We start from the raw sequence: 21,235 nt of genomic DNA on the forward strand, positions 1-21,235 counted from the left end.
CAAATTATGAGACTAGTATAAATTATTAACATTTATTATGAATCCTAAAAATATCATTAATCCAACTATTGAATTATTTGATTTATAGACATAACATCATCCAAAACTTAACTTCAAGATTTTTATTAAATGTGACTTCTTCTAGAAAATTCTCTCTAGATAATTAAAAAATATAGTACTCTTAGCACTTTGCAATAATAGAATGACTGTTAACTAATTTAAGTGTCAATTTTGTAGTCAGATAACTGTCAATGATAGCTGTATATGTATCAATTAACTATCAAATTTATGTAAAAAAAACTACCTTTAAAATCATCAGGGAAACCTTCAGCAAAAGTAACAAGTAAAAATGCCCTGCCCATAATGAAAAGGCATGTTGATTCCTCCTGCCAAAATTATGCAATTGGCAGCAGAATATTGCTGCTAATTTGTATATATTTTCTTCAAGAAGTGAAAATTCTAACCTTATATTTGACAGATGTTTGTGTAAACTGTCATGTGATATTTTGATAGTATTCCTGTGCTCTTTAAAGCTTTGTTTCTGTTGTCAGACATTAAGAAGAAAACAAAGTTTAAAAAAGGAGAAAAGCATTATTTATTTACAAATATATATATAAATATATATGTCAGAAGCAAGACATTTTAAAAATATAAAACAATGGATAGATCAATAAAAATATCAACTCAGAAAAAAACATTTTTTAAGCATTTAAATCTCTCAGTGGGATAGTCAGGAGATTAGCCATCACAAGATAAATTGGAGAGAAAGCTCAGTAGTAGTATACTCACCTGTTCTTTCCTAGAGCCTGGGTTCAGTCCTCAATGCTGAAAATAAAATGAACAAATAATATCTTCATTTATAAATTATTGTATCTTTTCTCAGGAAATCTTTATAATTTTTTTTAAAAATTAATTTATACATTTATTCACTTTACATCCCAATCATAGTCCTTCCCTCCTCTCCTCCTGGTGTTGTAAAATGATGAATTATTCTTTCTACATCAATCAATACAGTAAAGTATTAAGGCAGTAGTTTTCTTTAACCAGCTAAGTTCTCCCAAGACTGACACAGAGAGACAAAGATTTATTTTTAAGTTGTAAGCACTATGCTGGGCAGAATCTGAGCTACTCTAATCCTAGTACCTTTAAAACCCATATAAATCACTTGCCAATTGGTGATTCCCTGAGTAGCTTCTGCTCCATCAGTCTGTTCCTACAGCCACATGCTCACTGCTACCTTGCCTTATTGCAACTCCTTTCTCTCTGGCTTCCTCTCCTCCTGCTGCTTTGCTGTTTCCCCCCTCTCTTTCACTTTCTCAAACCCAACCTGGGAACCAAAACTCCTCCTATGTCTTGATAGGAGACCAAGTCACAGGCTTCGGCATCTTTATTTAGCTAATCAGGCATAATTGGGTAACATTCTTTATCATCTTAGGAGATAGTTCAACATTCAAGGATAATTGTGGAATATTCTACATCATCCCAAAGTTACAGGAGATAGCTGGGCCTTTAGTCCCAACACTCAGGAGGCAGAGGCAGAGGCAGGCAGAACTCTGTGAGTTCAAGGCCAGCATGGTCTACAAAGTGAGTCCACAGCCAGGACTGTTACACACATCAACCTTGCCTTGAAAAACTAAATGAAGCAAGCAAGCAAGCAAAGAAACAAGGTTACAAGAGGTAGTTCAACATTCATAACAATGTCAATGGCAGGGCTGTAACCAGACCTCAAGGCATTGAAATTAGCATTTGAAAACATTTGAACCTTCCACCAGCACCCTGATTCCATGTTCCTTCTTCTTCCACCTACACCTATCTCCCCTCAGGAAAGAGGAGCTCCCTACTCACCAACCCACACCAGCATGTCAGTCAAGTCCCATCTGGACTCAGGGCATTCTCTTCCCCTGTGGCTGGGAAGGCAACCATGCCAAGGGAAAGTGATTAAAAAAAAAAATGCAGGCAACAAAGTCGACAGCATCCACTCCCCTTGATAGGAAGACTACTTGAAGACTGAGCAGCCCATTGGCTACTTCTGTTTAAGAGACCTAGTTTCAGTCAGTACATGGTCCCTGGTTCGTGCTTTGGTCTTCAAAAGATCCCCTGGGCCCTCGGTAGTTGGCTCTGTTGATCTTCTTGTGGAGTTCCTGTCCCCTCTGATTCCTTCTATCTTCCTCCCACTCTTTCACAAGACTCATTGCTCTCTGCCCAATGTCTGGTTGTGAGTCTCAGCATCTGTTTAGATCATTACTGGGTGGAGGCTTTTATAGGACAACTACAGGCATAGCAGTTAATAGTGTCAGGGGTTGGTTCACTAACATGGGGTGGGTCTCAGTTTGGACTTGTCACTGTTTGGACATTCTCTCACTTTCTGTTCTGTTTTTATTTCTGCACTTCTTGTAGGCAGGGTACATTTTGAGTGGAAGCTTTTGTTGGTGGGTTGGTGTACCCCTCCTTCCATTAGGAGTCTTGTCTAATTAAAGGATGCAGGGGTGATGGAGACTTTATAGTTCTTTTTGTTTGTTTGTTTTTAATTTAATTTTAAGTTTATTAATTTATTCAGATTACAACTCAATTGTTATCCCATCACTTATATTCTCCCATTCCTCCCTCTCTCCTCCTTCTCACCCTATTTCCCTCCCCTAGGTCTATGACCGAGGGAGACCTTTTTCCCCACTATGTGGTCATTACCTATCAAGTCTAATCTATGTAGCCTGCTTATTCTTTCTTTGAGTGTCATCAGGCCTCCCCAACAAGGGAAGGTGTTCAAATACGAAGCACCAGAGTTCATGTCATAGTTAGTCTCCACTCTCCACATAACTGTGGAGAGTGTCCTGTCCATTGGGTAGATCAGAGTAGGGGGTTCGATGTTTACTATTGTTTCATCCTTTGTTAGTGCAATAGGTTGAGTAGACCCTCCTGGGTCCACCATCACAATGTTCTTCTTGTAGGTTTCTAGGACCCTCTGGGTCCTTCTATTTCCCCATCTCCTATATTTCTCTTAACTAGAGTCTGCTCACAGTACCCATATTTGTAATGATTTAAGTACAAATAACTAATAACAATTGATTATAATTTGTGAAAATGTCACTAATATTTGACCTTCACAAATGTGGATGGGAAAACAGTATTTTATTAGCATTTGTGAGAATTAAAAACAGTTTTTATAAAGTTTAGACAACGTGCTTCTAAAACTAAACAAAAGTCTATGGAATCTTTATTATTACTCTGAACAGCTCACCTTTATGCTTTCTCAAGACCATTAGAAAAATATAGGCAGGCATTGTTTGGGGTTGTCCAAAAGAGTCTCCAAACATTATAGGCTATTGCTACTGCTCTTGGTTGCAGCTAGATGTGAAAAAGTAAGTAGCTATTTCTGAAGACACAGTGTACTTTAGACATAGGGCCCATAGGCTCCTCAGATGGCACTGGCATGAACAGCGCCTTCTGGTGGAGTACTTTTCATAGTGCCGGAAGCTTCCACAGAGTGAAGCAACCAACAGTTCTGCCAAGCTATGATTCTAATGAACTACAACAATGGCTAGCATGGCACTCTAACCCTAAGAGTACAATAGTGGCACACACACCTTGGCAGTAACCAACAACTAAGTGTATTTAATACTTGCCCAAGAGGAAGGAAAGCATGTCTGGTGCTGGAAACCTAGTCAACCACTCGGGCCTAGTGAAGTTATGGAATTTAGAACCTATAACCTTTACTTTAATAACCTAACAAGCAAAACTGCTAACTATATTCATAATATTTGTCATTTAACCCAGAGGTAAGGGTAGCCTTCCCTCCTCATCAGGGAACCATCTTTTTTGCAACAGAGACCATTACAGAAAATTACAACTAATCAAATCCCAGAGTTGTGAAACGTATTTCCATGGGATATATATACACTACTCCTACACCTAAGGCTCAGAAAACATAATGGAAGAAGGATAGAATGAGAGTAGAAGACCACAGGGTTTACCTTGAGATTTTGTCACCCAGAAATGTCAGTTTTTCCCGTACTTTTCAATAATATGACTCTGTAAGCATGAGCTGAGTGAGGGCCTACAACAATAAGCATGCTAAGGAGACCTCAACACTGCACAAAGAACTGTAGTCATCTATGGAATGCTGACAGCTGGAGAAACAGTCTTCACCAGGAAGAGCACACCAGTTGATTATCTAATACCAAGTAGTCATCCCTGAAAGCATGTAATTAATATTATATAGACTTAGCAGTATGTAATTATATATGTAGGAATATAAATGTGTATACACACATGTACATCTATGTAACAATTAATGAAAAATAGATCATGAATTTGTAAGAGAGTAAGGAGAGGAACATGGCAGGCTTTGGAGGGATAGAAGTAAAGGAGAGATGATGTAATTATATCGTAATCTCAAAAGAGGAAAAAAATTTTAAAAGAATATCAGTAACTCCCGGTACTTTATTATATAGCATAATTTTATTTATGGATGTGTTGTTGAATCAATATATTTATCAATTCTTCCACAGTTGTGCATTATATGGTCTCACAAATTTGTTCAAATTTTATGTTGAAGGTATGCTAAACCCAACTGAATACCAGACTGTGGGCCTGGTACACAGTGAGGGAGGCTTTCACACAGGTCAATAGTACAAGTGACCACATCTGCAGACATACCCTATGACACAAAAGGAAGATCTTAGCAAATTGATTGAGCCTCAGGTTGGGTCCAGAACAGCATGGTGGCTGCCTTTCCCAACACTGTGTTTAAAGAAGTGTTATTCATATGCTGATACCAGGCATGCCATTATTCCTCTCGCTGTGATAGTTTATTTACATCTAATTGTTGGAAACAAGTAAAAGTAGGAACAAGCAATCAATTTCTTGTGGGACTATATAATTTCAGAGATCCTAGAGATTTAATGAAATAAAGAATTGCCAGAGGTAAGAAGAAAAAGTCAAACAACAACAAAAGAGATTGTTGATACAAAACATAGCAGCTTAAGAGAAATTAAGGTTCTGCTGAAGAAAATTACATATAAGGTTCTTTTCCATGCTTTAATGAGAATGAATATGTTCAATAATTCAAAATTTATGAAAGAAGAATGGGAGAACAGCAAAGTGTTGTTATTTTTCAATGTACAGCATATGCACACATATTTTAAAACATTCTAATATATTTGTTATATATTATGTAAATTTAATTTGTAACTGTATTAAATTTATTGCTATGTAAGTAAAATACTGTCATGTATGTATTATATAATTTTCTTATGCAATTATTTTGCAACTAGACAGTATAGTCCCTATCCCAAATAATGTCCAAGTCTTAACTTTTTCTTATGTTACATTGTTTGAGAAAAATATGAGTTTTTCAAATGTAACAAAGATTAAATCCCTGAGATATTCCATTATTAAAATGGATTGAAATTCATAATGGGAGCCCTTAACAGCTGGGGTCAATAAAATTTGGAACAGAAGTAGATTTCAGTCTTGAGAAAGAACAAATTTTGCTGATTTAACAATTCAGGACATCATAGATGCACAGCAGATAGCCGAGAGACTCTCCTCACTCTTATTCTCACCAAGAAGTAAACTTAAGCAAGACCACTGTCTTGTAACACCCAGGCTTTAAGGTTTACATCATAACTGCTAAGTCAAAGAACAAATTGTCTTTTTAAATTTATTATCTTTCTCTTTAGGGCTACTCATGGAGGTTTTTCTTTTTCCATTACAGATAATTCTTTTTCTCTTGATTTATAAAAGCTAAAAAATTCTGTATTAAATATTTAGTTTTATTAGAATGAATAATTTAGTAGAGGAGTATATTTTGTAGAAGATAAAGGTGTGAATGTACGTTACTAAAAGGAACTGTTCAAAAATTATCATAGAAAGGTGTACAAAACAGATAAACAAGGCAGAACTGTGGCAATTGCCCATCATTCTGATGACTGAATAGGAAGAAGCACAAGCACACAGGTAGTGTAGAAAGGAATTTTATACAGTGAAATAATGAAGAAGCTGTGTATTATCAAAAGAAACACACACACACACACACACACACACACACACACACAAATTTACTCCAAGTGTCAGAGTTTCTTGGCTATTACAGAACTTTAACTTCTTCCATGGTTTAGCCATGAGAGTGTACCCTCAAATCAAGCAACAAGTAATTGAGGTTCCAAGCAATCTTGCTATGCACGTCAAATATCAGCACTGCCTACAAAGCTCATGTGTCCTGGAGATGATTGCTCAACTGGAACAGGGCAAGTGCCATCCTTGCATGCCATCCTGACCCTTGGCCAGAGAGTAGGAACTACCCAGAGGAGCAAGGCAGAGCACCACCTAGAAAGAGGATAAATCCTCCCTTCAGCATTCTTGGTATTCCACCATGAAGAGAGCATATCTTATCTGATACCCAATGATTTACTGTGTTTGACAAGCCTGGACTTACTTTATCTTTCCAAAAACCTTTGTTTTCATAGTTATACAATTTCCTAAGCTACTATTTTTCTTCCATTAGAATTTCTGTTACTTAGTGCTATGCTTTGGTGAGGTAAAGCCTACAGTTGTCAGTGTATTTGTTTTCCTTCCCAACTGCTTGTTTCTTCATCATTGCAGAAAGCACAAAGTATATAATACTTCTGATTACTCTTATACTCTTATATGTTTTTTGTTTTGTTTTGTTTTTGGTCTATCATTCTCCATCCTTTTCCTAATGCATCCCTTTCTCAGATTTCATAACTTTTGGTTTCGGTTTGTGAATTAATTAGTATAATCAGGGGCTATCTGTGTCACCATGGGGTAGGGATTAACCATTTGAGGCTCATGGAATCACTGACTGAAGGCATTGATTCCACATGCCCCAGTATAGAATTATGTCAAGCTAACAATACAACTGAATTGTGTTCCCTTCTAGGCCCTATTTCCTCTCCCACCATAACCGATTTATAGTGTGAGACATAAATTCTCTCTGTGAAACCTACCTCAAACCTAATCAGTGTGTGTTTGGTTACCCTATAATTTTTGTTAGGAGGATTAGCCACAGCTAAGGAGGAGCTTTTACTTTATACTGGAACAAAGGGAAGAGTTCACTCAGGGGGAAATAAAAACCCCTCCTTGCACAAATTTCTGTGAAAAAACATGGGCCAAAACAAGCTTGAAAGAGAGGGGATTTATTTAACACAGGAAGCCAACACAGGAGCGCAGGTCAGGAAACTGGAAACAAGAACTGATGCAGAGGCCATTGAAGAGCACTGCTTATGGGATTTCTCCCCATGGCCTGCTCAGCTTGCTTTTTTATGCATTGCAGATTTATAGCCCCAGGGTTGGTGTCCCTCACAGTATGCTGGGCCTTACTTCTTCAGTAATTAATAAAGGAATTCTACTCCCACAGACATGCCAAGGGGCCAATGGTGTGGTAATTTCTCAGAAAAGGCTCACTCTCCTCAGATGTTTCTCATCTGTGTCAAGGTGACAAAAAACTAACCACTACAGGTGTCACTTTTAGAATAATTCTAGAGGTAGAGAGTAAGTGGAAGATGCAACTAGACACAATGAAGTTTTATAACTTTTCATCATCACAGGGCAAGATCACAGACTCCAGATTTGGTCAGATTTAAACAAAAATGAGGACACAGGCCTCTGGCAGGAATATGTGCCAATAAAATACCACCATCTTCCTTAAACAGCAGTCCCTTCCTTTAAAAAAAAAAAACTTGATATTAATATCCACTTTCTCCAATCTCTTGCTCCTATACCCAGGTGACTGCTTCTAGGGATTTAAGACTTGATAACTATGCCTCTACTAATAATCTTTGTATCTATAAGCTTAAATCACTATCAGCTCTTCAAGTATGTCATTGATGTTTTTAAGAGCAGTAATGGCTAGTTTGTTTTGTAGTAAGATGTGATATGAGAAAAAAAGAGGGAATAGCTGTATTGTCACCTATTCAGTTTGAAATGAGGGGAAGGATTTAGATGTCAGTCGATGTTGCATAATCTTTTCTTTTTAAAAGATTTATTTATTTACTATGTATACAAAGCTCTATCTGCATGTACACCTATAGACCAGAAAAGGGCAGCAGATCACATAGATGGTTTTGAGCCACAATGTGGTTTCTGGGAATTGAACTCAGGACCTCTGGAAGAGCAGTCTGTGCTCTTAACCTCTTAGCCATCTCTCCAGCCCCCACATAATCTTTTCTTTACATATAGATGGGTTTAAAGTTGAGAGTTTAGGTTGCCTTTTCTAAAATTAAAATAAGTGAATTACATTTTATGTGTATTGATGTTTTATCTATGTGTATATTTGTATACCATGTGTATACATGCATTCCCAAAGGGTGTCAGAAAAGGACGTTGGATCCGCTGGAACTGGAGTTACAGATAGTTCTGAGCCACCGTACCGGTTCTGAGATATGAAACCGAGAATTTTAGAAGAGATGCCAGTGTTCTTAATAAACCTGAACCATCTCTCTAGCCCCTTTCCTGAATTTTCCTTCTTATCATAATTCAATTGGAATGAATTACTATTCAAAAACTCAAAGTGCTTCATAATATACTAATCTGGAGTTCATGTGTTATAATGACTTTCATCCATTGATTTTTTTTAAGCTGGGGAGAGTGTTTATTTCATTTTTTTTAATTAATTTATTCTTGTTACATCTCAATGGTTATCCCATCCCTTGTATCCTCCCATTCTTCCCTCTCTCCCATTTTCCCATTATTCCCCTCCCCTATGACTGTTCCTGAGGGGGATTACCTCCCCCATATATGCTCTGTGACCATTGATTTTTTTTAATGATCAACTGGTAAACAAATTAATTAATGAGAAGATTATGATAACGTTTTAACTTTGATTCTATACGTAAAAAACACACAAAATGAACACATGAATTTTCATTCACTCAGTAGTTTCTTGGACAAACTCATGACTTAAGAATCTAGTTACGAGGTTTTTGTTTGTTTGTTTATTTATTTATTTATTTATTTTGAGACAGGGCTTCTCTGTGTAGCCCTGTCTGTCCTGGAACTCTCTTTGTAGACCATGTTGACCTTGAACTCACAGACATTTGCCTGCCTCTGCCCCCCAAGTGCCAGAATTAAAGGCATGTGCCACCACACTAGGATACTTCCAAGTTTTAAAATAGTGCTGCTTTACATCTGTTCAAAGGTTTAAACATAAAATAAACTTCTAAATTTTCATGATTAATTATACTATTCTCTGGCTGCTGTTATCTGTTCACAATAGCTAGCAAAGCCTTTCAACACTAACTAACCTGAATCTTATGGTCCTTCTTTCTCCACTGTTGGCAAGAACGATCTTTATCTCCCATCAGACATGCTGCATCAGCCACTACCTCTGAGTAATAAGTGAAAAGCCTATGTGCTAGGCAAGGCCTTTCTTCATTCCTTTCTAACGTATTACATTTCCTCTGGCTGAGGAAGTTTCTGGTACTAAGCATAAGAAAATACAAACTGAATTTCTAATTCTATGATATATGTTTCATCTACTGACACATTGTATAGATTTACCTCTTAAGACTTTTATATTAGGAGAGCAAATATGTCATTTGTTTGTTTGTTTGTTTATTCATTTACCTAACTACCTATCTACCTATCTATGTGTTTGTTTGAGACTGGGCCTCACTGGCTAGCCTACACTGGCCTAAAAGTCCTGGTAATCTTCCTCCCTCAGCCATTTAAATGATAGAATTATAGGTAAGAGCTAACATGCCTGGTTTAAAGATAGTTTTAGATAATTTCTCAAATCTGGAGCAACATTTATATTTAATGTGTATGCACATCAGGTGTATGTGATTCTTATAGTGTTTGTGAAAATATTTGTATAATCTAAACTATAGATCACCAGCAAATTAAGATCTCCACCAAAGATTAAGAAATGGTTCTATGGTAGTCTGTGACTTTCTAAATAGGCCTTTGTCACAAAAGTGGTTAATTACCTCTGTTCTTCTGGATATGCTTTCAAAAGATTGTTAATTTGTATCTGTACAAATGTCCAGGTTCTGCAATAAATGTTACATTCTTTCATTTTTGGCCTTCTGTGGTTGCTGTATCTTCAGTAAAGTGGAAATAGATCACCCAGACCCATCTAATTAAAGCCAACATATTTCTAAATATAATCTGCATTGTTTTGAGAAGAATTGCCAATATAGCTTTCTTGAATTGTCAGTACAGTTTTATTTAATACATTTACACTCAAACGTAAAAATCCTTTTGATTAGTACTTTATTTACAGTTGTCACATATCAAGCTTTAAGCACAATTTTGGATGACAAATAAAGATATCTCATGCATTTTTATATCAATATTTGACATAAACCTTTCATCACTTAATTAACATTTTAGGTCATTCCATTTCTATCAGTATGGATAATTTGTAGATGTATAATGGCCTTCTCCCTGAACAGTATCAGCTTTTCTCATTCTTAAAGATAGGACAGTCTTGAAAAGTCTGAGTTCAGAAGCTCCAAAAAAATCAATTCAACCTCAGTGATTTTTAATGGTATTTCATTTCATTGATTTCTTTTATTTAACATGATATCAAAAATATCATTCAGAAAAACACAGAGTATTTTTCTAACAATGGACTTGTTTTTGAACAAGAAGAAGTGCTTTATGTATAGCAAAAGTATGCTATTTCCAGGGTAACAGAAAATAGCTATTTGGCATCACTTGGTTTTAAAAATGAAAAGAAATAATATGCATAGCTCATTGAAAGAAGAATTTACATAAGGAGGCCATAATTACCCAAGTAGGACCTTGTCGCAGAAACTCCAGAAGGTTAACGATTATAATGATAATTAAAATGCACAGGCTTTGTAGAACACTTATTTGTTTTCCTGGGAGCTCAGCTCCTTCTAGTATATTCTCATTGATATTAGTATGATAGCTATATAACAACTAGGTTAAATATCTTAGAATAATGGCTAGAAATGCCGGAACTGTTAGAACCATTGCTGATCATAAGCATTTGGTGTCAGCCTCACCTGAAAGGCAGGACCTCCTGTGACACAGTGTTTTGAAACATCTTTTCAGGTCACCACTGTAAAACTGACTCTGAGGAAAGACTGCCACCTACTGAACTGAACTTCCCGGGTCCCCTCCAAGGGCTGATTTCCCAGCCTCAGTCAGCATTGCCCTAAAAAGTTTAACTCTAAAAAATAAAGAGATTGCTGCACAGAGCGTGAAATCATAATACTATCCTTTTTTCCCCAGTGTCAACCAATTTAATGATAAAGCAGTCACATCTATAAATTAACCATTTCACTCATAAGACTCATAAGACTTTAAACCGTCATATACAAACATTAAACAAATCTAATTTCCCTATGCAGTAAATTTTCAAAATTCCCGAATGTCTGTCAAAGTGACCACAAGGGGGAGCTAGTATGTAACTTCTTAGGGGGCAAGAGAGATGAGATTATGCAATTAATGTAACTTGTTCTTTTTGGCTGGCAAGAAGAAAAGGACATGAATATGGCATTAGGAGTTTGTTGAAGTGAGGAAAATGTTACCTTATGTTAGGGATAAATGTTAATGTACACAATTTAGCTAAATACCCTTTAAATACGTATTAATCTATTTGATATGGAGTAACATTTTGGAGTTGCCCCTCATCAAATGCATTAATATATTAATATACACTTTAAAGTGGGCTGAGATTACCAATTACACATACAAACATACACACATCCGTTCACATGCACAATCATACACACACATCCATTTCATGCTGAATAGCATTTTATGATAAGTTTTAAATAAAGAGATTTTACTTTTAAATTTTAGTCTTTACAATTCAAAATATTTGCCATAAGATGGGCTAACGTCCTTCAGCTGATCACTGATTATTAATTAAAATTTATTGAAAATATATAGATGTTGGTATTACATTTATTTCATTCAATGTGTGATTTGTGGATTAATCCTTACAGTTACAACTTGCATGTCCTTGTCAAGCTAACCTTGTAGCTATATCATTAACATACTATACCACAGACAGGACATATATCTAAATATGCTACCATATCATAACATACAGGAGTAGAAATATTATTTAGAAATTTTAAACAGAATTTTTATTAATGGAAGCATTTCATAATTTTAATAAAAAGCAGACAAATTTTACATTTAATTTGCATTACTCTTTTTATATAGTCTTTTTACTTATTTTGAATTCATTGCATATGACAGAATACTTTCATACTTAAACTAGAAAACATTTCCCATAAAGTATAAAGTTTACAGTTAATTTACATTGCTCAACCTAATTTATATTCATCCTCAGGTAGAAACACTTTAGCCTTCATTATTGGTTAAAAGACAGTTAAGAGTCAATAAACAGTCAACAATAATATAAGATGGGAGCCACCTACGTCTTTAAAGGACAAGTGACACTAGGTATAAACAGAATACTCCATTCTTTTGAAAATTTAAAAATGACATGGGTTTGGTTTCTAATACCTAAACCTCCTGCTATTAAATTCAGTTTGAAATCTTTCCTACAGAAATTTAATGTATGAAACCAGATAGTAAAATGACACAAATAGAATTATAAAAAATGATTTTTTAAAATTCATGTATATCGTGGCTGCAAAGAAAACAATAGCTTTATTTTTTCTTGTGATCTATATGCTATTAAATTGAAGATTATGGCAAAGCAGGATAAATTACAGAAGACTGCTCTAACAGTGGTCCTGGCTTCAGGAACAACCTCTGAGACAGTATCTATAACATACAATTACACATTGTCTCATCAAAAATTGAATAAATCATATAAAATTCTATGAAGTCCTATTTCAAGATTTTCCCCTTAATACTGTGAGGTCAATTATGAGACTAACTTAGCAGTATTTGCTCATCATTCTATTTGAAGCAATTCCAACATATCGCTCCATTTACCTTTATTCTCAACTTGCCCACCCTATTTTTATTAATTAATCGAATATTAAGTCTTTTACAACACATGTCCTCAGTGAGTGGCCCCACAGGGATTCTAAATGAGCAGACAAGATCAGAGTATGTGCATTTGAAGAGAGAAGGGTAAACTGTCGACTTAGACTTGAATACGGTTTCACACTACAAATAATGATCATCAACCAGATGTTCTTGAAAAAAAATATGACATTGTTTTAGTACATACACACCGCAACAGTCTTCTGAACTCCTTAATGTGGTGGCATATGAAGGTAGCCTCCCATTGTATCAAACCAGTTTCATATTTTTTGGAACTGTGTAACATATCTTTTTATTCTAAAAAAAATGCTCAATATTTTAAAGATAGGTAATATGAAACTTTTAAATAAACATTTTTGAACACAAAATATACTTTGGGGAAAGAAAAAGATAGATTTTGAAAACAGATAAGGTTTGTTTGTTAAAAGCGATTATCACAATGGATTGAAAACAAGCCAAACCATTGGAGCTGAGTTATTGGTCAGTTCTATTTATGGTTTAAATAAATACAGATAGTAAATATAAAATTAGTTACTTAGGATACATGTCAGTACTCAACAGCCATGTTCAATACTACAGGCGCATGACACATAAGAAAAATACTTGTATTTCTTTTGCTCTTGCCAGATGCCCTAAGGCATTCACCTTACTCACATAATTCTTTCAATAAACACTGGGGGGCAATGTGGCATAATTACTCTGGGGGGGCTGTGTCTCAGCAAATGTGTGCTTCTAAGGATATATTTTTCATATTATCAACTCCTTTCTTAGGTATTATCTTTCTGATCTCCTGTCAATTGCATAGCACTATGTTGAATTAAGTCCAATCAATACACCATAACCTCCCTTTGAATTTTTTGTTTGTTTTGCTTTCGTTTTATAGTGAAAGTCAAAGACATCTCATTACTATCCAGTTAAAAATCACTTTTAAACGGTCATTTTAAAAAGACAATTCACAGTGTTCCTGAAGATATATCTAAGACTTAGTTACAGCCCTTGGTTAGCTTTGCAAGACCTTGGTCTTTATCCCTAGAACTAAGGCAGGGTGAGGGGAGAGAGAAGTAAGAAGTAAAGATTGACAGATGAATGTGTGAATGGTCACTACTCTTTTACGCAGTTTCTGTTTATAAAGATTTCAAGCGTCAGCTTCTAAAGTACATGTGTTGGACCAACACTACTAACCCCAGAGACCTACTGCTCTGTTTGCACACAGCTATGTGGTTGAAGAACACTTGACAAAGCAGCTTAGATTTTGGCAAGGCTGAGTCCCTTGTTTCACAAAAACATAGATGCCAAACGACATATTTAGAAAAGAGAAGGGAGGAACATTCTTGAATTTGAAAATCTGACTAAAGACCTTCTCTATGAATTTTTGAGCTGTTGGTCTCCCAAGGGAGTGATAAATTTGGAAAGAGACCAGACTGCAAAATCAGACTATAGGTTATCTCCTTGAAGCCCTGGGAAATTAATAGCTCCTTTACCTGAGTCTTTAAGCAATTATCCCAAAACAACATTCAGAATTTTCTTGTAATTGGTCTGGATTTGATTTTCTCTGAAATTCCGAATGATTCATGCTACAGGTTTGTACTTTAGTCATTCACAATTTATAAATGGCAACTTAACTCCAGTATTCATGAATTACAGTCAATACTCTATCAATCAAAAACGCTCACCTCTCTTTCAGAGCATCAGTTTCCTTTTTCCTCTTAACTCTTTTCCAGAAGTGTTAGATCAAAAGCATACCTTATTGTGACTCTGAAGTTGGATAAGATAAGGAATTTAGAGAAGGTGTGTGGTGCATCTTTGTGTGTGTGTGTGGGGGGGGAGATTTCTAAAACAGGCATCTTTTGAATCTACATAGCCTGTAATAGATGAAAAGGTAGAACTCTAAATACTGTTCAATAAGATTTCAGTTTCATGAAGCTGCAAAACATGTCTTTAGAGAGGCTTTTTCCTCCTTTGAGACGCTTCTCTCTCCACCAGAGTCTGTTTTTCTTCTGAAACACTTTCACAATCAAGCGGCTTTCCTTGCATTGGTGCTTGGGGACAGGGGAGAGTTCTCTGAGCATGAGGAAAGTTACATATTGATTGCTGTTGCTTGCCGGCTTGTTTGCTCCAGAGCTAAATAGCACAACCAGCTAGCCAACACTGGACTTGACCTGCACTCACTGAAAAACGTGAAAAAAACGCGTACACACACACACACACACACACACACACACACACACACACACGGTATGGGCACGCAGGAATGCTTGCGCGAGCGCACACACCCTCCACAGCCTCTTCAGATGAGGGCAGGAGGAGTTAGAAAATCTGCAACTCCCTTGGTGTGTGTGTGTGTGTGTGTGTGTGTGTGTGTGTGTGTGTTTGTGTGTGTGTGTGTGTGTGGTGTGTGTGTGTGTGTGTGTGTGTGGTGTGGTGTGTGTGTGTGTGTGTGTGTGTGTGTGTGTGTGCGTGCGCGCGCGCACGCATGGAAGCTAAGGCCCTGTGTTGGTGTGTGGACAGAAAGGCATCAAGAATACCGCAGCTACCTCTTTCTGCAAAGTATGCAGTGATTCCCACGCCTGGCTGTGTTTCCGATCCTCAAATAAAATGGAATCACTGTCAAACTTTATTCCTTTCTAGAAGAAGACGGCCAAGTAGCTAAAGAAGACCCCTTGTAGCTAAGGACTCTGGCTACTAGTGGCTCAGCCCTAGGAGCCACCGCGGGGATTTAGTGCCAGCTCTGCAAGCAGAGAAGCACTGGCTTCGTACTCAGCTAGTCAATGACTCTAAAGCGCTGAGCCTGCTGGCCCCGCCCCCGCCTGCCATTTCTCCGCCTCCCATTGGGCGTGGGCCGAGAAGGCAGGGCCTGGCTCCCCACGCGGATTGGCTGGCAGAGAATCAGTATCAATGTTTAAGCGGCGGCGTGAGGTGAATAGAGTCAGTCAGCAAGAGACGCTGGGGAGAGAATCCGGACTGTGAGCCCGGCGGCTGCCGCAGCGGAGGAGGGCGGCCCGGAGACACTACTCCAACTGTTGAATTGAATTTTCACCTTCCATTTCCTCCGCGCCTTGGCTGGCGGAGATGGATTTATTCGGTTTGAATCCTGCACGTCTTTCTCAGGCTTTGGGGTGATCCTGACAGGCACCGCACCAGGCTGAAAGAGATCATTCGTGGCAGAAAAAAAAAAAAAAGGACGAATTAAAAACAAAACAAAACAAAACAAAAAGCCCTCCACAACAGACTGCACAATTAGCTATGCACATCGATGCTGGACTTTGTGAATAGAGACTATTGGGAGGAAATCTTGAACTATGAACCGGGGCTAAGCTGTGAATCATTTCTGGAAACGTGCCCCCCTTCCCCCAAGACTGAGAGATTTGGGGGCATCTCACGCCTAACCAAGTGGAAAGGTTTTTAAAAATAAGTAAATATTCGTAAGCAAAGCAGACGCCTTGTTGTGCAGTGCCTCGGACTCCAGCCGAAAGAGGTAGAGTAAAAGTGCTGCTAGATTCAGCTTTGCCTTCCTCCCCCACTCCCTTTTTCTCGTTTTCTGCGCTCCCTGGCCCCAACATGAATCCAGCTTTTTTTTGTTTGTTTGTTTTGGGGTTTTCTTCTTCTTCTTCTTCTGTCTATTGAGTGAGTCAGAAAAAGCGTTAGGAAGAAGCTGCAACTAATGCCTGTGAAGGGAGGACCGTGAGGGGAGAGTGAATACGATTTGTTCCGCTGCTTCTGACTCATCCCGCAAATCAGAACACCTGCATTTCTGGATGTGTCATTCCCATATACTGAGGCGCCTGGAGAAGGAGAAATAATGTGTAGATCAGCCCGTGCCTAACCTCCCCTTGGAGGTGGAGATAGTTTCCCCGGGTGGGCGGCCAGGCAGAACCGTGGTGGCAGCAGCTCCTCACCCTCTTCCCTCCCCAAGTCGACTAGAGACCGTGAGAGCCAGACTGCAGGACTTATCATGCCAAGCCTTGATGCATTCCATCCACCCTACTCCTCCAGTTAAAATAATAATAATAATAATAAAGGGGAAACGTGCACTCTATTCTTTTCAAATATTCACCGCTCTTGTTCCTCGCCAGGGTTTTTCCTTTCTAGATGAAAAGGATTGGGAGGCTGAGCCACTGGAAGGAGATGCTGAATAGAAAGAATAGAGAGCCACTTGACAGCCCAGCCCTGTGAATGCAGAGACTGTTTCCCTTCTAGTGAGAGACAGGGCGAGTGTGTGTGCGCGCTAGGACTGGGAGGGTAGCTCCCCCCCACTCCTTTCTATTCTGCCCACCCCTCCCCCACCAAATCTGCACGTCTAACCATGAGTTGCCTGTTGATTTCCTTTCGCCTGGCAAGAGAAGGAAACTGGAATTAAACTGCGCGGGGAGAAGTCCTTGCTTGCAGGAAGAGGATGGGATGGTAGTGGCGGCGGCTCCCGGCTTGGCGTAGAGACACCAGAGTGTTCTATGAACAGAGGCGGAGATATATCTCTATTTTTTCTTTCTCCTCCCAATAGGCTCTCAACGCAAATGCTGATCAGGCTGTGGCTTTCTTGATTTTGGGGGAGAGCCTGCTCTGAGGCAGAGAGGGAGGAGCTTGGTAGGGGAAAGAAACTACAAATCGGGACACTATTTTTTTTTCCGCTGCATTTCTCCCCTCCCTTTGGCTGCTCGGAAAGGAAAGAGAGAAAGAAAAAAAAAAGAAAGAAAAGAAAAAAGACTTGGCTAGGGCTTGCAGTCCGCTGCCGCCGCTGCCTAAACCAGCAATGCAAGATTAGATCTTTAAATGCAGCAGTACACTGCCTGAAAGCCGGCCATCCTGCACAAGGACCAGACATTTCTCCGTACGCCAGGAAAGCGGAGCCTCAAACATACATATGTATCCGTGACTCTTTCTTCGTCCCTACTCATTCCCATCAATTTCATCACCGAATACGAGTAACTAAGGATTCCACTTTCTCGTCTGCCTGGAGACACACCTCCCAAAGCCCTCCCCCCACGCGATTTGAAGAGTATTCTGTAGGCTGCCGGAGGGAGTGGATTTTACTGCGCCTAGCGGGAGCAAGGAAAAACCCACCAATTCTTCAGTTCATTATCATCTCTACGAGACTCCATTTCCGCCTTATCGCAAGCCTCGTCACCCAAGTTTGAGGCTACAGCAGTCCAGACCGGAGAGACAAAGCCTTGGGCTTGCCCTCAGCCGCAGGGAGTCACCGCCTTGCTCCGAGCTGCTGCAGCTTCCTAGCGCGGCTGCTTCTCTCCAGCGCGAATGCTGTAGATCAACAGGTTCGGGCAACTTGAGCGGAATAAGGAGAGACTGCCGGGTGCCGCAGCCCGGGTGCGGAGGGAAGGAAGGACTCACAGACTTGTGGCTCGCTCTGAGCTCTTACGCTCCGCCCCGGTTCCAGACTGGCGCGAACCCACCAGCAAGCACCTCCAGTCCGGCTGCTCCCGCTCCCACCCTACCGGTCTGGGATGTACCTTTCCATCTGTTGCTGCTTTCTTCTGTGGGCCCCTGCCCTGACACTCAAAAACCTCAACTACTCAGTGCCAGAGGAGCAAGGGGCCGGCACGGTGATAGGCAACATCGGCAAAGATGCCCGACTGCAGCCCGGGCTTCCGCCGCCTGAGCGCGGTAGCGGCAGCGGGAGGAGCAAGTCCGGCAGCTACCGGGTGCTGGAGAACTCTGCACCGCACTTGCTGGACGTGGACGCCGACAGCGGGCTGCTCTACACCAAACAGCGCATCGACCGTGAGTCCCTGTGCCGCCACAATGCCAAGTGCCAGCTATCCCTAGAGGTGTTCGCTAACGACAAGGAGATCTGCATGATCAAGGTAGAGATCCAGGACATCAACGACAATGCTCCCTCTTTCCCCTCGGATCAGATTGAAATGGACATCTCAGAGAACGCAGCACCTGGCACCCGCTTCCCCCTTACGAGCGCACACGACCCAGACGCTGGCGAGAATGGGCTCCGCACCTATCTGCTTACCCGCGATGATCACGGCCTCTTTGCACTGGACGTCAAGTCCCGCGGCGACGGCACCAAGTTCCCAGAGCTCGTCATCCAAAAGGCGTTGGACCGCGAGCTGCAGAATCACCACACTCTGGTGCTGACGGCCCTGGATGGCGGTGAACCTCCACGCTCCGCCACTGTGCAGATCAATGTGAAGGTGATCGATTCCAATGACAACAGCCCAGTCTTCGAGGCTCCGTCATACTTGGTTGAACTGCCCGAGAACGCACCACTGGGCACCGTGGTCATTGATTTGAATGCCACAGACGCGGATGAAGGTCCCAATGGAGAAGTGCTTTACTCCTTCAGCAGCTATGTGCCCGACCGCGTGCGGGAGCTCTTCTCCATTGATCCCAAAACTGGCCTGATCCGCGTTAAGGGAAACCTGGACTATGAGGAGAATGGCATGTTGGAGATCGACGTGCAGGCCAGAGACTTAGGACCTAACCCAATTCCAGCCCACTGCAAGGTCACGGTCAAGCTTATCGACCGCAACGACAATGCACCGTCCATTGGTTTCGTCTCCGTGCGCCAGGGGGCGCTGAGCGAGGCCGCCCCACCTGGCACAGTCATCGCCCTGGTTCGGGTCACTGACCGAGACTCAGGCAAGAATGGGCAGCTGCAGTGTCGGGTCCTAGGTGGAGGAGGCACTGGAGGTGGAGGTGGCCTCGGGGCACCTGGTTCGGTCCCTTTCAAGCTTGAAGAGAACTATGACAACTTCTACACCGTGGTAACTGACCGTCCACTGGACCGCGAGACACAGGACGAGTACAATGTAACAATAGTGGCCCGGGACGGGGGCTCCCCACCACTCAACTCCACCAAGTCGTTCGCTGTCAAGATTCTGGATGAGAATGACAACCCTCCTCGGTTCACTAAAGGGCTGTATGTGCTCCAAGTACATGAGAACAACATTCCAGGAGAATACCTCGGTTCAGTGCTAGCCCAGGATCCCGACCTGGGCCAAAATGGGACAGTGTCTTACTCCATTCTTCCCTCGCACATCGGCGACGTGTCCATATACACTTATGTGTCTGTGAACCCCACTAACGGGGCTATCTATGCCCTGCGCTCCTTTAACTATGAACAAACGAAGGCTTTTGAATTCAAGGTGCTGGCGAAGGACTCAGGGGCTCCAGCGCACTTGGAGAGCAATGCCACAGTGAGGGTGACAGTGTTAGACGTGAATGACAACGCTCCAGTGATAGTGCTTCCCACTCTACAGAACGACACAGCTGAGCTGCAGGTGCCTCGCAACGCTGGTCTGGGCTATCTGGTAAGCACGGTGCGCGCCCTGGACAGTGACTTTGGAGAGAGCGGGCGCCTCACTTATGAAATTGTGGATGGCAACGATGACCACCTGTTTGAGATCGATCCGTCTAGTGGCGAGATCCGCACGCTGCACCCCTTCTGGGAGGACGTGACCCCCGTGGTGGAGCTTGTAGTAAAGGTGACTGACCATGGCAAGCCCACCCTGTCCGCGGTGGCCAAACTTATCATTCGCTCAGTGAGTGGCTCTCTGCCTGAGGGGGTCCCGCGAGTGAATGGTGAGCAACACCACTGGGACATGTCGCTGCCTCTCATAGTGACTCTGAGCACGATTTCTATCATCCTCCTAGCGGCCATGATCACCATCGCTGTCAAGTGTAAACGGGAAAACAAGGAGATCCGCACTTACAACTGCCGCATAGCCGAGTACAGCCACCCACAGCTAGGCGGGGGGAAGGGCAAGAAGAAGAAAATCAACAAAAACGATATCATGCTGGTGCAGAGCGAGGTGGAGGAGAGGAACGCCATGAACGTCATGAACGTGGTGAGCAGTCCCTCCCTGGCCACCTCCCCTATGTACTTCGACTACCAAACCCGCCTGCCCCTCAGCTCGCCCCGGTCAGAGGTGATGTATCTTAAGCCAGCCTCCAACAACCTGACTGTCCCGCAGGGGCACGCAGGCTGCCACACCAGCTTCACCGGACAAGGGACTAATTCGAGCGAGACCCCTGCCACTCGGATGTCCATAATTCAGGTAGGAGACTTTTAGAATAAAGGGCCCTTCACTCGAAAGCTCTTGGTGGTGCTGTCCTGACACCTTTGAATAAAGGAAAGCGAAATGGCCAGCAGCAATGTGTGAGGGGTGGGGAATACTTAACTGAAAATGGCTCACACCTGTGACCCTGTGTGCACACCATTTCCTATACAGATTCCCTCCCGTGTAAATAGTTAAACTACATGCCATACCTCTACTTCACGTTTAAAGTTTATTTTTACACATTTCAAAGT

At 41.0% G+C, this 21,235-nt stretch overlaps 1 protein-coding gene across 3 annotated transcripts in view; it reads left to right on the plus strand.

The window, feature by feature from the left end:
- The first annotated feature begins 16,099 nt into the window (after window positions 1-16,099).
- Window positions 16,100-21,235, plus strand: part of Pcdh17 (protocadherin 17) — a 94,500-nt gene continuing 89,364 nt past the window's right edge. Inside the window, exons 1-2 of one of the 3 annotated variants that reach the window (XM_051160886.1) lie at window positions 16,100-16,435; window positions 17,459-20,981. In XM_051160886.1, coding sequence (XP_051016843.1) covers window positions 18,417-20,981 — 2,565 coding nt within the window. In that variant the 5' untranslated portion in view covers window positions 16,100-16,435; window positions 17,459-18,416. Of the gene's footprint in view, window positions 16,436-17,438; window positions 20,982-21,235 lie in introns of those variants that run through there. The other 2 variants (XM_051160888.1, XM_051160889.1) reach the window with 2 other exon arrangements.

Source organism: Acomys russatus, chromosome 18 (assembly GCF_903995435.1).
Source record: "Acomys russatus chromosome 18, mAcoRus1.1, whole genome shotgun sequence".
NCBI classification, from domain to species: Eukaryota; Metazoa; Chordata; class Mammalia; order Rodentia; family Muridae; genus Acomys; species Acomys russatus.